Source organism: Parasteatoda tepidariorum, chromosome 3 (genome assembly GCF_982258835.1).
Source record: "Parasteatoda tepidariorum strain Cologne lab strain chromosome 3, Ptep-v5.0, whole genome shotgun sequence".
NCBI lineage: Eukaryota > Metazoa > Arthropoda > Arachnida > Araneae > Theridiidae > Parasteatoda > Parasteatoda tepidariorum.
Genome location: NC_141757.1, coordinates 99,283,203 through 99,299,043, shown reverse-complemented (window position 1 = coordinate 99,299,043; position 15,841 = coordinate 99,283,203). Strand labels below are relative to the sequence as shown.

General features: G+C 27.9%; 1 protein-coding gene across 1 annotated transcript; it reads left to right on the top strand.

The window, feature by feature from the left end:
- The first annotated feature begins 3,093 nt into the window (after nt 1-3,093).
- Hsp83 (Heat shock protein 83) lies at nt 3,094-9,261 on the top strand. Its single transcript, XM_016059224.3, has 6 exons — nt 3,094-3,185; nt 3,286-3,441; nt 4,529-4,895; nt 6,386-7,593; nt 7,674-7,898; nt 8,885-9,261. Exons 2-6 carry the CDS (start codon nt 3,286-3,288, stop codon nt 9,095-9,097), a joined length of 2,169 nt encoding a protein of 722 aa, XP_015914710.1. The 5' UTR covers nt 3,094-3,185; the 3' UTR covers nt 9,098-9,261.
- Nucleotides 9,262-15,841: the final 6,580 nt, after the last annotated feature.

Below are 15,841 nucleotides of genomic sequence, written 5' to 3'. Positions count from 1 at the left end.
CTAGAACTATTCGACCGATTTTGTTCAAATTTTGTATTTTGCCATGGAAAATTATATTCTTTAAAAATGATGTAAAAAATTGTATACCTTACATTAAAAAATGTTTTCGACCATTTCTACATGATATAATAAATATTTAATAAAATTTATATTTTTCTTGGAATAACGATGAACGAATGGATAATTTTGAATAAAAGGACTTTATAGTTGTGTGTAAAAAAATTTCAATTCGCTTAAAAAGTAATCAAGATATGTGGAAATACACAAAAATAAAATTAACATTAAGGGGTTCAAACTTTGGATTGTTTTACTGAGAAACTATGTGGGCATATTTTGTTTTGGGTGTCAGAAATTCAAATCCGTCGGAAAAAAAAGTAATGTTTTATTCAGAGAAAGTATGATCTTGTGTCTGATTTAGTAACTTAAAATATCGTCAGTACTAATTAATTAGCTTATTTAAGAATACCCTCTTGAATCATTAAGAATGAACGTTAAATTTCTATTATGTACTAGATCAAAAGTTAATCAGAATGGCCCGTTTTTTATTTTGCTCACTGTGAAACATATTGTCGTTTAAAAAGATTAAAATTAGAAAATATTTGAAGTGAATGAAAAAAAAGAAAGAAAAGACTATGGATACATGTACAGAGGTAGCAGTAATCACTGCCCTTAATATATTTTTGTAATTCTTGTCAAAAATGAAATCAAACTTATATACTTACATAAGCTAAAAAAAGTTATTTAATTAAAAAAAATCACTTTTGAGAAAGGCTGGATAAAAACGTCGAAATAAATCTGATTTAATGGATAAAACTTCAAAGTGTTTCTTATACTCTCCTTTTATCTGTCCCGAATTTTCACCGACAATCAAACAGGTTTCGATTTTTTTTAACTCATCTTTCTAAATAGTGATTTATTAGATTTTAATAGCGAATTTTTGTTTCCCACTCTTAAGTATCAGTCCTTGGCAAAAAAAAAAAAAAAAATTATAATTGATGAATAAAACAATTAACATAATTTTGACTATATTTTTGAGAAGTAATCTAAATATAAGTAAAATTTTCTAAATTTGTACTATTGTATACGTAGCTTATAGGATTTTATCTTTTTCCAGTTATCCCTTCCTAATTTCTACATCTGTTGCAAAACACCGTATTTCAGTAACGGTATTTAGTTCTTCTTTCATCCTTTATGAAGAACTGCGTTCCAGGAGAAAAAAAATTTAGCACTACAACACTGATTATAACTTATAATATTTTCAGTTAGGCATAACTCTTTCATTCTCTGTAGGTTACAATGAGCCAAGCTAATGAAATTGGCTGAGAAGCAACCATAATTATAATGAACAGCCCCCCCCCCCCCAAAAAAAAAAATTACGCTTGAAATTTGAAAACCTATTCCAAGAACGATGTGCGCATTCCAAGATTATATCGTTTTTTTTTTTAATCCCAGTTAACTATCGTTATTATTAGTTAATGACTTTTGTGTAAATTTAAAATATTGTAGATTGCTATTTGTTTGTGAAAATGAGGAAATTTATTAAGAAAACAAGTATTTAACAAATGCTTAAAATCAATCAGCGAATTTTCTGTTTTTTACCAGAAAAAAAAAGACAGTAACTTGGTTATTTATAATCCTTGGTTTTATGTTAAAACGTGTGTTAAGGTGTCAATGTTTGGCAAGACTTGAAAATGGGAGCCTGTTTTTTAGTGCTTAAAACATGTCGACTGTTATTTTCCTATTTATATATTTTTTGAAGCGAATGAAGTTTTTAATCAGGTAACATTGGTTTAATGGTTAGAAATAATCATTAGTTAAGTATAGATTTTAAGGGCAGTTGAGCATTTTTTTTTCGTTTTTGCATGTTTGACTATTTTGCTTGTTCGGGATATTTATTTACATTTTAAGGACAGTTTTTTTAATAAGTTTTTGCTGCAGCTTTTCTTAAAATTTCGTTTTTTCTAGAAGTGCTAGCTTACTTCTACATTTTTCACCACACATTTTACACAAAAAGTATTGTCATAAAAAAAAAAATTTAGATTTCTTTTTCTCTTAAAAAGTTAATTGATTAATAAATATATTTGTCATTAATTATGTTAATAACAAATAATGCATTTGTTGGGACATGATAAATTAAACTGTTTTAATTTAAAATAATAATTTAGAGACTTATATATATGTACAGTCTCTCTAGTCCTCCAAAAGTAACATCTGTGCAAATAGAAATAAGCATGATGATATTAATATTGAATTAAAATCATTTAATGAATACAATTACATATTCTGAAATGAATACTTAAAATTTTTTTATTTAGTGAACGAATTTATACTGAAATGAAATAAACATTCATTGCCAAAAAATAGTCAGGCAATATTTTCTGCAAAAGACTAAATTGATGAATAAAATATATATAAGATATAAACAATAATCTTGCAGTAATGTGCTATAATTGAAAAAAAAAAAAATATGACGATTTAAATCTGTCAAGTATTAGTTACATGTGGGTAAAATAGAAACTAGCATTATTTTCATTAAGTTGAAATTATTTAATGAATAATCAATTCTAATAAATACACGTTTTTCAAGATATTAATGATGAAATAACAATTATTAAAATAAAATATATCTTTTCATGGCTTATTATGATAAGCGCGCCTGGTGATAAGAACAAAGGGAAAGGAAGAAACGCCTCAAAATTTCCAGAAATTTCACCCCTCCCTTTCTTATTTTTCCATTCTCTTTTTCCCGCTCGATGAACATTTCCTCTCTTTTCCAGTATCTTCGACGTAATTTCCGTCTCTCAAACTCTCTTGATCCATCTGGAAACTCGTAGAATATTCTAGATGTTTCCGGCGGAACGCACACATATCCTTAAGCGTGACGTTTAAACAAATATAGTTCAAATAAAATTAATATCGTATAATAAAATTTGAGGCAGAATATCGCTGTTAAAGAGCAAAATATAATACTCAAAACATTTTAAATGATGCAAAGAGTTTTTCATTCCACAAAATTTTTTAATTTCACATGTGTGGAATAAACGCGGAATTGTACAAAATACTATAAAACTCCTGAGGTGCCGGTTCCCCGGCAGATTATTGAAATCTTTCACTTGTGTTCAAAAGTGAATAGGTTGTTCTTTCTTGCTCTCTTTATTACATTGTGATTTATTCACTATTTCAAGGTATATATTATTTCATATAAAGTAAATAATTTATTAAAATATGTATTCTATTTATTAATAATTTTATTTATCTCATAATGAAATATTTTTCTTATTATAGATGCCTGAAGAAGACGTGAAAATGCAGGGTGACTATGACGATGCTGAAACTTTCGCCTTTCAGGCCGAGATTGCTCAGTTAATGAGTTTAATCATCAACACCTTCTACTCCAATAAAGAAATTTTCTTGAGAGAATTGATCTCTAATTCTTCTGATGTAAGTAGATTATTATTTAATGCCTAGATAATGTAATATGATTGATTAGAAAATACTCTAATTATCCTTGATCCTAATTCTTGAAAATATTAATTTGTTAAAGTGTCTAAAAATGAAATTTTTTTTTAACTGCTTTTCTGCACATTCATTAATCTTACGTTATCTGTAAGTCATACATCTTAACCTACCATTCACTGTTGGTGATATCACAAACTTAGATCCTGTCTAAAAATAATGAATCTTTAATATTAAACAAGTAAAAATTTATCAATGGATTCATAATCTGTTTATTCTGAGTTCACCTTATCAACTACTTAGTATTTTCCTGCTAATAATTTTTAATTACATTTCTAATCCTGAATTTTTTCCATCATAGCCATGATGAAATTATCCAGAATATAATGGCATAGTGCTACTGAAGCAAAAAGCTATGTAATTGTAATTTATAGGAATTGGAAAATTATGAGGAAAAATAATTTAAAATTGACATGATAAATTATTTCAATTTAGTTCAACTTTTGAATTTGGTTCTTAATATATTTCTTGCTTGTACAATTTTTAAATATGTTAATTGACTTATTTTCATATTTTTCATCCTTAATTTATATTCTGACTCCAAACTGTAGTGAAATTCTTTTGTATTAATTAACCCTACATTAAATCACATAACTTATCATTAATGAAGTTTCGTTTACCTATATTGTAAGCATAAATAATGAGTAATATAAATTAACTTTATTCAACATTACTAAACAATCTGTTAGTTTAAACGTAATTTTAGCTCCCAATTTGAAAATTGTATTAATTTTCAATAGTAACTAAGCTATTTTCAATTTTAACCTAGTAGTCACTGAAACTGAATCTGTTGATGCTGTAGAAAATTTATTTGTATCTATATTTTGAATTTTTTGTTATTACAACCTGAAACTTCACCAAAGATTAAATTTCTACAAAGTTACATAACATTAAACTTTCAAAATCCGTTACCTCTCTGAATTTTTTTTTTTATGTATTCAAGTTAATTTTTTAAAAATGCATTTAATATTCTAAGTATCAAGTGAAGTTAATTAATCTTTACCTTTTACAGGCTCTTGACAAAATCCGATATGAAAGTTTAACTGAACCAAGCAAATTAGACAGCTGCAAAGATTTGTACATTAAGATTATTCCAAACAAGGAAGACAAAACCTTGACCATCATTGATACTGGAATTGGTATGACCAAAGCAGATCTTGTCAACAACTTAGGTACGATTGCAAAATCTGGCACCAAGGCTTTCATGGAGGCTTTGCAGGCTGGTGCTGATATTTCTATGATTGGTCAATTTGGTGTGGGTTTCTACTCTGCTTACTTGATTGCTGATAAAGTGACTGTAACATCCAAACACAATGATGATGAACAATACACTTGGGAATCTTCTGCTGGTGGATCATTCATTGTCAGGCCCGATCATGGTAAGTACACGTTATGTTTAATTTCATAAGTTATTTATTTATAAACCCACTTGTTTAAATAAGTTATTGATTTTTTTTGTGTGATAATGAAGTTAAAATTCTTATCTAACAAGTAATTGGCCCTTTGCTGATTGTTTTGGTTTGCCAACTATTCAGCTATGTATTTGAAAAATTTTAGTAGGGGCAAATTTAAATATAATTAATGAATAGTACTCTATTCCTTAGAGAACTTTTAATTTGTTGAATTTTTATTCATTTGCCACTTTTTCCTGTATGGCTAAACTGGTAACAACGGAAAATAATTCTCAATATTTAAGTTAATTTCCGAACTAAGACTAGTTAATGTTTCTCTTCAGTTTTTATTATGAATGGCAATAAGAGAAAGTCAATTGAGATTTTTAGCTTTAGATCTTTCATTTAAGGATAAAGAACGCTTTGTTTTGATTTTTATTCTTTTTCAAAAATAAAACTAGGTCTAAACTTAGTGTTTGGCACCTTGGCGATTATAGTTGGCATGACAGAGCATGATGCAGAAATATCGCTGCTACATTTACTTTGTAAAAGTTTGGGATAGACAATATATATTAAAATATATGTATTTATGTTTGTGTGTTAGTAGTTTATCTCAATTATTTTAATATCCAACCCATATTTTAAAATAAGTTTTTTTTTTTTTTCATTTACCCCATACCAACTACAGCTAAGTTTTAATTATTTTTCAATGGTGACTTAACTTATTTATACATAGAAGTATTAATGATTTTTAAAAAAAAAAATTTGCTATTCCCCCTATATTTGTGGCGGAGTATTTGGCCGAATCACTTTGTTACATCCCTAATTCTTATTGAATTAAAATGATAAATAAGTGTCAAATAATTAGTTGGCTATTGCTTTTTTTGTTGGCTATTGCTTTTTTTTAATATTTTGTAAATTTAAGAACAGATCTGTCAGTAATGGAATTAATAGTCTTAAGAAAGCATATTTATTTAATCTATTTTTATGATCTTTATTAAAGAGCTAAATTTAAATTTTTGTGAGATTGCTGTTGTGTTTCAGTAAAATTAAGTACTCAAGTAATTTGAAATTACTTCTGTAAAAATAATTTCATACTGAAAGTACTATTGATATGCCTGATAAATCTTATTAAATTTTATTAGAAGGGTGGATAGAATAATTGCTTTGTAAAAAGAAATTTAATCTGTTGATTATTACACCTGCTTTAAAATTTACAAAACTACTGTTCTGCCTAAATTAATTTAGAATAAATTAAATTGTATTCTGATTTAATTAATAATTTAACTGTTCCAATTTTCAGTGATAAGTTAAATATTGTTTTTGTTAGAAATTAAGTACAGTAATTTGTCGGCTTTTATTCTTATTTAATAGAGAAGTTTCTTTCATCCTGCTGTAACTTAGTTTTAAATGGTTTTGAAATAGTAAGAACTTTTGAGGCTTAATTCTGCAAATAACTTACGCATATTTTATTTTAGGTGAACCTATGGGTCGAGGAACCAAAATTGTTCTTCATTTGAAAGATGACCAGACAGAATACGTTGAGGAACGTCGTGTCAAAGATGTAATCAAGAAGCACAGCCAGTTCATTGGTTATCCCATTAAACTTGTAGTTGAAAAAGAACGAGAAAAGGAAGTATCCGATGATGAAGCAGAGGATGAAAAAGAAGAGGAAGCCAAAGAAGATGAAGACAAACCCAAAGTAGAAGATGTGGGTGAAGATGAGGATGCTGATAAGGAAAAGACAGACAAAAAGAAAAAGAAGAAAATCAAGGAAAAATACACTGAAGATGAAGAGTTGAACAAAACTAAGCCTATCTGGATGAGAAACCCAGATGATATCAGTCAAGAAGAGTATGGTGAATTCTACAAATCATTGACCAATGATTGGGAAGATCATCTTGCTGTTAAGCATTTCTCAGTAGAAGGTCAACTCGAGTTCCGAGCTCTTCTCTTTGTTCCTAAACGTGCACCTTTCGACTTGTTCGAAAACAGGAAACAGAAGAACAACATCAAATTGTATGTTAGAAGGGTATTTATTATGGACAATTGTGAAGATTTGATTCCAGACTACCTTAACTTTGTCAAGGGTGTCGTTGACTCTGAAGATCTTCCTCTTAACATTTCCAGAGAAATGTTGCAACAAAATAAAATCTTGAAGGTGATCAGGAAAAATTTAGTCAAAAAATGCCTTGAACTTTTTGATGAAGTTGCAGAAGACAAGGACATGTACAAGAAATTCTACGAGCAATTTAGCAAGAACTTGAAATTGGGCATCCATGAAGATTCAACCAACAGAAAGAAACTTGCAGAATTCTTGAGGTATTACACTTCTCTGTCTGGTGATGAGACCTGCTCTTTGAAGGACTACGTATCCAGAATGAAGGAAAATCAGAAGAGTATCTACTTCATCACAGGTGAAAGCAAAGACCAAGTAGCCAACTCTTCGTTTGTAGAACGAGTCAGGAAACGTGGATTTGAAGTGATCTACATGACTGAGCCCATTGATGAGTATTGTGTACAACAGCTTAAGGAATATGATGGCAAGACTCTGGTGTCTGTCACTAAGGAAGGTCTTGAATTGCCTGAAGATGAAGAGGAAAAGAAGAAACGTGAAGAAGATAAAGCTAAATTTGAAAACCTCTGCAAGATCATCAAGGACATCTTAGACAAGAGGGTTGAAAAGGTAAATACCTTAACTCTTAAAGTAGTTAAGTGACTTTTTTTGTTCTTTCTTCAGATTTCTAAAAGTTTTTGTTACTTCAGGTTGTAGTTTCTAACCGTCTTGTAACATCACCTTGCTGTATTGTAACCAGCCAGTATGGATGGAGTGCAAATATGGAAAGGATTATGAAAGCTCAAGCATTGAGAGATTCTAGCACAATGGGCTATATGGCAGCTAAGAAACATCTTGAAATCAATCCTGATCATCCCATCATTGAAAACTTGAGGCAGAAGGCTGAAGTTGATAAGAATGACAAATCAGTCAAGGTATTTTTAGTGTTAATTTTTCTTTTAGTTACCTAATTAAGATTTTTGTAGGCAATGGGTGCTATTTCTATCATTTAACTTTTAAGTGTGTTCTTAATATCCAGTATTAGTAGTTAGACTAGACATTTTATTAGATTTTTGGAGCTAATAATGCAACACAAATGTTTAGTTACGTAAATATTTTTATTCATTGTAAACTAATGTACCATGGCCTATTTATATTAAGAGTAGTAAATCTGTTGATTCAATTTAGTTATCCGTTTGTTATATATTCTTTTGAACCTTAGATGTTGATAAGATCTCTACTGTAGTTAGTGTAAAGTGTCAACTAATATTAAATAGAAAATTAATTGAAACTTTAGTTCAGTTAGGAAATATTAATACTTATTATAAATTCAGTAATCCAGGACATTAACCAGGTGCGTAGAGTTTTTAAAAAGAGCTTAATTTTCCTGTTTTCAAAATGAGATTTTTCCTTTTATGTTTTTCACTTCAAATTTTGCAAAAAGAAACGGTTCACATTGTTTCATGCAACGTTTTCACAATTAAACCGCAATCTAATTTTTTGGAGTATTGTCAGTAAGTAGTGGAATGATTCAAAATTAAATGATTTTTTTACAACTGTCAAAAACAATGCCGAAAGTTTTTTTTACGCAATGGTTTAAAAAAATAAACCATTATTAAAACAATAAAACCAAACATTATTAAAAAAAATAAAACCAATTGTCAAAAACTTAAACTCTGCCTAATTATATTTTTTTAGTGCTTAAAATATTTTGAGTGCTTGAAAAGTGCTATTTTTTGTTTAATAATTTGGCTATACACCCTGATTAAGCTTAGTCAGTTGGGTGTTTTTTATTGTGTGTAAATTTTAAACTGTAATTTCAGTATTGAACCAAAACTTTATTAAGATAAAGGTACCATGTCTCTCATTAAAATTATTATTCTGTTTATATTTTATTTTAATGTTTCTAAATTTTTTTCAGGATCTTGTTATGTTGCTCTTTGAAACTTCCCTATTGTGTTCTGGCTTTGCATTGGAGAATCCTCAATTCCATGCTTCTAGAATTTACAGAATGATCAAGTTGGGTTTGGGTATTGATGAAGAGGAAGTGAGTGTTGGTGATGCTGTAGTTGAAGAAATGCCAGCTGTTAGTGGTGAAGATGAAGATGCATCCAGGATGGAAGAAGTAGATTAAAGTTTAAAAAAATTATTTATTTAGGATTATACGAACTTTATTTTCTAATTAAATTTGTAAATAAAAGAAGCAAGAATGTTCATTCCACAAGCGGAGGGCTGATTGCATCATGTCATTCCATTTGTTAAATATTCACTATTGAATAAATTTTCAGTTGCTATTAATATTTTGTTCTTTTTAATATATATGTTGTACAGTACACTATTGTTTATGTTTAAATTTGCAAATTTACAGAACGATTTTATTATGGTTAACTAAAGATTTTGTTTTACTGCTGAATAATTGCAAAACTTAAGTGTCTTTGTGAAATGTTTTACACTGAAGTAAGAAAAGTTTATTTTTAACAAAACCACTTTGTTTTAAGATGTAATTAAGAGTACAAATCAATAAGGGTAATGGTTAAAGATGCATATTACATGTAAGTTCATTTAAGTAATTAATAATTTCTAGGTATTTAATAATAATGAGGCAATTTTTTTTTGCCTTGTGGTACACTGGCAACATTAGCCTTTCAGGATGTTTTACACTGCAAAACATCTTAATTATTTGTTGTATAGAAATTGCTAATGTATGAAACCCCTTAAATTAATTTGCTTTTTCTAACATTTTAAATCTAATAAAATATTTTTCTCTGATTTAAGTAGCATTAAACTACAACGATTTATGATGCCTGGATTTTCCAGGGCTTTTATTTGCCTGAAATTAAAAGGCAAAATCTTGCAAATTTTGCTTTTTACAGACACAAGAATTTCTAAAACTTAATTCTATTTCAATGCAGTTTTAAATTTTTAATACTAATTAGCTAGTTAAATATTAAATTATATACAAGATTAATGATCTCTTATATGTAAACAATCTATAAAAGCATGTTATGTGTAACTTACAAATTATATCTTAGCTTGAATTTTCTTATGCAAACTCTATTAAAATATCCTTTTATACAAACACAATTTTTCAGAAATGATGAAAATTTATTGAATTTAATTCAAATTGTTTCAATTAATCAGCCTAAATATTCATACAATATAAAAAATTCTAAAGCTTAGCACCTGTTATAATTTGATTTTTTTTTTTTTTTTTAAATTATTTTAACAAATTATTTAATTTTTTAACAAATTATTATTATTAAATTTATAAAACAGGTATTTTAGAATTAAATTTTATTCCTAGAAAGAAAAGTTGAGTAAAATATATTCCCTTACATAAATGTAAAAAGATGATTTTTTTTTTTTTAATTTGTGGTTACGTGTCTTATTCTCAAATTTTTAAAAGAAAAAAAAAAAACTTGCCAATATTTCCAATTTTCGGACTTCACACATTTATTAAAATTATTGTTTGTTGGTAATCAAAATTACTGTATCAATATCTAGAGACCCTGTGCCCTATAATTTCGACAACCTGTGGTACAAATTTATCACTCCAAAACAATTGTCTATGTAAAAATATAATTGCATTAAATTATCGTTGGCCGGAGTCTTCAATCGATATGGAAAATTGTAAGAAAGATTCAATTCCCCAAGGAGTCGCTTCAATTCAAGTGACCTTAGCGATTTTATGTCGTATGCATAACGTTTGTGAGTCCTGTGGACTATAAAAACATACTACAGAACGCAAAAAATCGAAATGCATAATTTTTCGTGTATAACTAAAATTATAAAGTTAAATTATAAATAAAATTAATGTATAATAATAGTTATATATAATAAAATAATATATTAAATAAAATTAATAAGTTAAATTGAAAATTCTTTTTAAAAAATACATATATTAAGCATTAGTGAGATTATTTTCTTATTTTTTAAAAATTATTTCTGAGACGTTTTAAATTTTATTAACTATAGAAGTGTTAGATATATTTTTTAATGTTACAAAAACAATAATAAAAGGTTTTAAAAATTTTTTTTTTTACATTGCTATAATTTTCTCGATCAAATATATAAGTCAGGGATGAGATTTTTCCGCTTTTTAGCTGATTTCCGTTTTTTTCACTTTTATCTCTTGAATTTCAGCTTTTTTATCAAATTCAGATTTTTCTAAAAATTTCACTTTTTTTTTATAAGTATTCCGCTTTTTCAGAAAACTCATCCATTTTCAAAGAGAAACACAAAATTCAAACTACATAGCTACCAATCCTTTCTCATTTTTACTTATTTTAGCTATTTTCTCTCCTTTTACTCGCAGCAGATAAGATTTTCCGAATTTTTTACCCGCCCTCCAAATAGATCCGATTTTTGTAGTTCAAACGACGCTGTTTCTGACAAGCCATTTAGAGGTCCCAAGCCTGGAGTCTGCCAATATCTCGATTCTTATTCACACGATTTTAATATCAAACATAGCTTTTCATATTTGCGTGTTGAGATTCTTATTCACGCGATTTGAATATTGTACGTCGTGCTTCGTATTTACGCCTTTTTAAAAACCTATGAAGCGATTCGTATTCCCGCAAGTTTAAAATTCAATGTCTTGATTTGCTCATGCTGTTTATAATATCAAACATTGATTTTCATTTATACGTGATTTTAAAATAAGGCATTGGGATTCGCATTCACGCATTCTAAAAATTATGCATCATAATTCTTATTTATGCAATCTAAAAATTACGCATCATGATTCGTATTTACGCGATCTAAAAATTATGAATCGGGATTTGTATTTACGCGTTTTAAAAATTCTATATCCCAGTTTGTATTTTCTCATTTTCAAAATCGTATATCTAGTTTCATATTCATGTGATTTCAAAATCCATAATTGTTATTCATATTCACACAATTTTAAGATCAACTCTCGCGATTCTTGTAAGAAGTAAATTTTTTTTAAAAATTAGTTACTATAAAAGTGACTGTTTTTCTAACGACGATTATTAGTATGTATATGTAAGTGTTACAACATCAGATAAACTGGAAGGGAATATATTCAAAACTTACATTCTGTGCTAGCAAAGAAGAAAAAATAGGATTTGTCACAAAATGTTTGAAAATGGACTAACGACTAAATATAGCAAACATAAAAGATATAGGAAACAAAAGCAATAACTTAAAAAGGGATTCAATTTAATTATTTTTTTTTGTTGGAAAAAGAGTTAAGAGTTAACTCATTATCAAAATTTTATTTGTAATTGCTGTTATTTATGCTATAAAATGCAAAATTCTTATCAAATAAAAAACAATTATCTAAACAGTTGCTGATTGTCATGTAATTTTTCAAACTAAAATACCAATTTTTGTATGTTAAGGAGTTACTATATATTTCTACTTCACTGTTATTGATATGTTTCAAAGGGCTGTAGTTAGATTAGACTATAACATGAACATAATGATTTGGTTCATTGTTAAAGTTTTTTTTCCCCAATATAATTTAAAAAGTAATATTACTGATATATTTGCTATAAATCACATAACAGTATTTATTAAAAGAAATGAAATATTAATATATATTCTCAGTAGTTTTAATTTGCTAAACCAAGTAGTTTTTCAAGTAATATGTGAACTGAGGAAAAATATAATTTCCAGCTTTATTTTTTCAATTGGTAATTTTTATTTTCACTAAATGTTAAGTATCAATGTAGTCGTTTTTATAATAATAGATTAGTAAGCAATTGTATGTCAACACATTATTTATTACCTTAAACTGTCTGGAATTTATTATTAAAGGGCTGCGCTTGCGTAAAATTTACTATCGTGGAAATTCAGCTTTTTTGCCTTTTGGCTAATCTCATCCCTGATAAGTGCCACCCAAAATTTACGTAAGTAAATGAAGGGATTAAAAAAATATTTACTTGCGTAAATGTTGGGTTATATATTACGTACAATAATACATCTAATATATAAACTATTCGTAAGTTGTAATATTCAAAACCATTTTGAGTATTAAATCGTAGCTTGTTATTTTCTAAAATGAAATTTAAAGATAAAAAAAAAGATTCTTAGGCGTAACTCTAAATCCTAGAAATTTAAACTAGTCTAATATTTTTTATTTTTAAAAAGGACCTTTTAAGGCTACAGTGGACTTAAAAAATCAAATTTTGGAATTTTTAACCAACTTTTCTGAAAATTGCAGAATAACTTATTTAGATAATAATAAATAAATTCCTAAATTTTTTTTAAATTATCTTTTTAATTTTTTAAGTTATAAAACTTTTAAAAGTTGTCAAATTTTAAAATGTTCCAGGCGGCTTAATTTTCAAAATTTTTCTTCGAAACTTTTTTATGTTGCTCGTTATAGACATAGAAACAAATGTATGTATTGAGTTTGTGAGTAATTTTGCTGGTTTAAGTAGCAGGAGATAATTTTTCATTATGTAAATAAATTTTTAAAAAAAAAAATTAAAAAAACTCTTTTTTTCAGTTCTCAATTTCTTTCAAATACTAATTATTATAAAAAACAATGCATAGAAATACTTAATATAAATGAAGTAACTGTTGACAAAGTTTCAAAACTGTATCTAGAAAATTAAGGCTCCTGGAATGTTTGAAAGTTTCAAAAATTTGAAAAAAATCAATATTGAGAAATAGTGATTTTTTGCTCAAAATTAAAATTGTCTTTAAATTATTCTTATAATCAGTAGTAAATGTTTCATTATTTTATGACAAAAAGATATAACATGTTACTATTTCATTTATATTAGCCAATATAAGTAGTAATTATAATAGCTAAATAAGTAGTAATATAAGCAGTAATTAGCTTTGAAAAAAGCTGTTTTGTATTTGAAGAATGATAAAACAATTCGAAAATCTAACGAATTTGAAATGTCAACAAACAATGTGCGATAATGAACAATCACGGATACAGTTAATAAATACTGTTGAAAATAAAAGTTCAAAAATCCTCTGAAAAAATGTATCTTTTTGGTTGGTAAAAACGCATTTGCTATTTAGTTTCGCTTTCAGTATCAAATGTAAGGGGACGTGGCATCCTGATTGGAAAACGAAACTAGCTTATAATCCATCAAAAAATGAAAAAAAAAATGATTTCAGCTTATAAAACTAGCAAGAAAGCAATCAAAAACGTTAAAAAAATTTTTTTCGATATTTTCATCAATTTTTACCATTTTAAGGGTCCACTGTAGCCTTAATATGCCTATTAAGTTTAATTTGTAAACTTAATACTTTTTAGCTAGAAACTTAGTAAAAGGCTTCATTAAACTAACCGTTTCTCTTTTACATTTAAGAGCATCAATTTATTTTCCACACAGATAATTAGTGACCATAGCGTTCTAACATTAAAATGTAATAGCTAATTTATGTTTGTTTCTGACGTTTAAGGAGAAGCTCCATGACAGAAAATTTAATACACATCCTGGCGGGCTAAAAGGCTTTTCTCCACGTTTTGAAAAGTGGATTAAACGGCGTTACCATTGCGTATATTGAAGGGACTGTCACTTTAATATTTTAAAAAGAATGATTTATTTTTTGATGTAAGCATATTTCTTACTTTTTTTGTGATTTAAACTCTTACTTTTTAAGTACAATCTGTAACTTCTCTACTTAACTGCGGCTCCCGATTAGCGTTTGGCAGCCCATGTGTATATTATTTTATCGACGATTTCCAGAATGCATAAATATAAACTTTTTTTTTTCAATGTAATTTAAATCCCTTCTTTTTTCCTGTCATTTTTTCCCCATTTTTATTAATTCTTTTCTTCATATTCAACCCGCCCTAAAATAAATAAATCACAAATCCTCCATCTGTGGTTAGATATGAAATGATACAAAAATAAATAAATAAAAATCAATACACGTATTTGACTTGCATGATCGTAAATAGATTAAATTCATATTCTTATTTTTTTTTTTTTACTCTTATTTAATTATTTATTTTTTGTTTTGTTTATTTGAAATTTTCGTTTTATTTATTACATACGCCAGCAAAATATGCCGTTTCCTTTATAGTGAGATGAACATCGGCAGAAGTGCTTGCCTTTGTCGTTTTTCTGGCATGTAGCATGTACGCTGCATTCCGAATCTCTACTGCAATCAGAGATGAGAATGGATTCAAGATCGTCGAAGGTTGGTGCTCTATCATCGCCCGACTCTAAATTCGAATCGAGATTCGTTTTTTCTTTGGGTGAATGTACCAGAGAATTAGCTTTCTGTATGAGTCCCTTTAACTGAATATCTTTACTACTTTCATCATCATCTTCAAGCGAATAGCTATTCTCTTCTCTGCCTTTATCTTCAGCATAAGAGCTATCGAAATCTTTTCCCTTGTAAACAGAAACGTCTTTTGGGTGCTTTTTGGAGGAGTGATCCTTAATGTACGAGTGAGGTGAATGAGCTCGACGTGAACGGTAACTGGAGTGCTTAAGTATTATTTGAAGATCAGAATCTTTGTTTTTTAGGACACCATTTTCTTGATTATTGTTATCAGTAATTTTTCTATCGGAATCATCACTATAATATTTTGTGTTATCATTGGTAATACTTACATCGGAATCCTCATCATAATGATTGTTGTTATCATCCAACATTCTTCTATCGGAATCACCACTATAATATTTTGTGTTATCACCTGTCATTCTTTTGTCGGAATCACCATCATAATATTTTGTATCATCGTCTGTCATTCTCTTTCTGGAGCCACCACCATAGGCATCATCATTTTCTCTGGCATAAAATAATGACTGTGATTCCCGAGTAGGATGATATAAAGATGATTTGAGGAATTTTCGGTCATCTTCATTACGGTATTGATTTTCCTTGTCTGGCTCACTGTCATCGTTACTTCTTTCGTATTTTTTTAAGTTTC

Coding starts and splice junctions, on each gene's coding strand:
- Hsp83 (XM_016059224.3), top strand. CDS start 3,286: ATGCCTGAAGAAGACGTGAAAATGCAGGGTGACTATGACGATGCTGAA. Junction 7,594..7,673: donor TAGACAAGAGGGTTGAAAAG/GTAAATACCTTA, acceptor TTGTTACTTCAG/GTTGTAGTTTCTAACCGTCT. Junction 7,899..8,884: donor AGAATGACAAATCAGTCAAG/GTATTTTTAGTG, acceptor AATTTTTTTCAG/GATCTTGTTATGTTGCTCTT.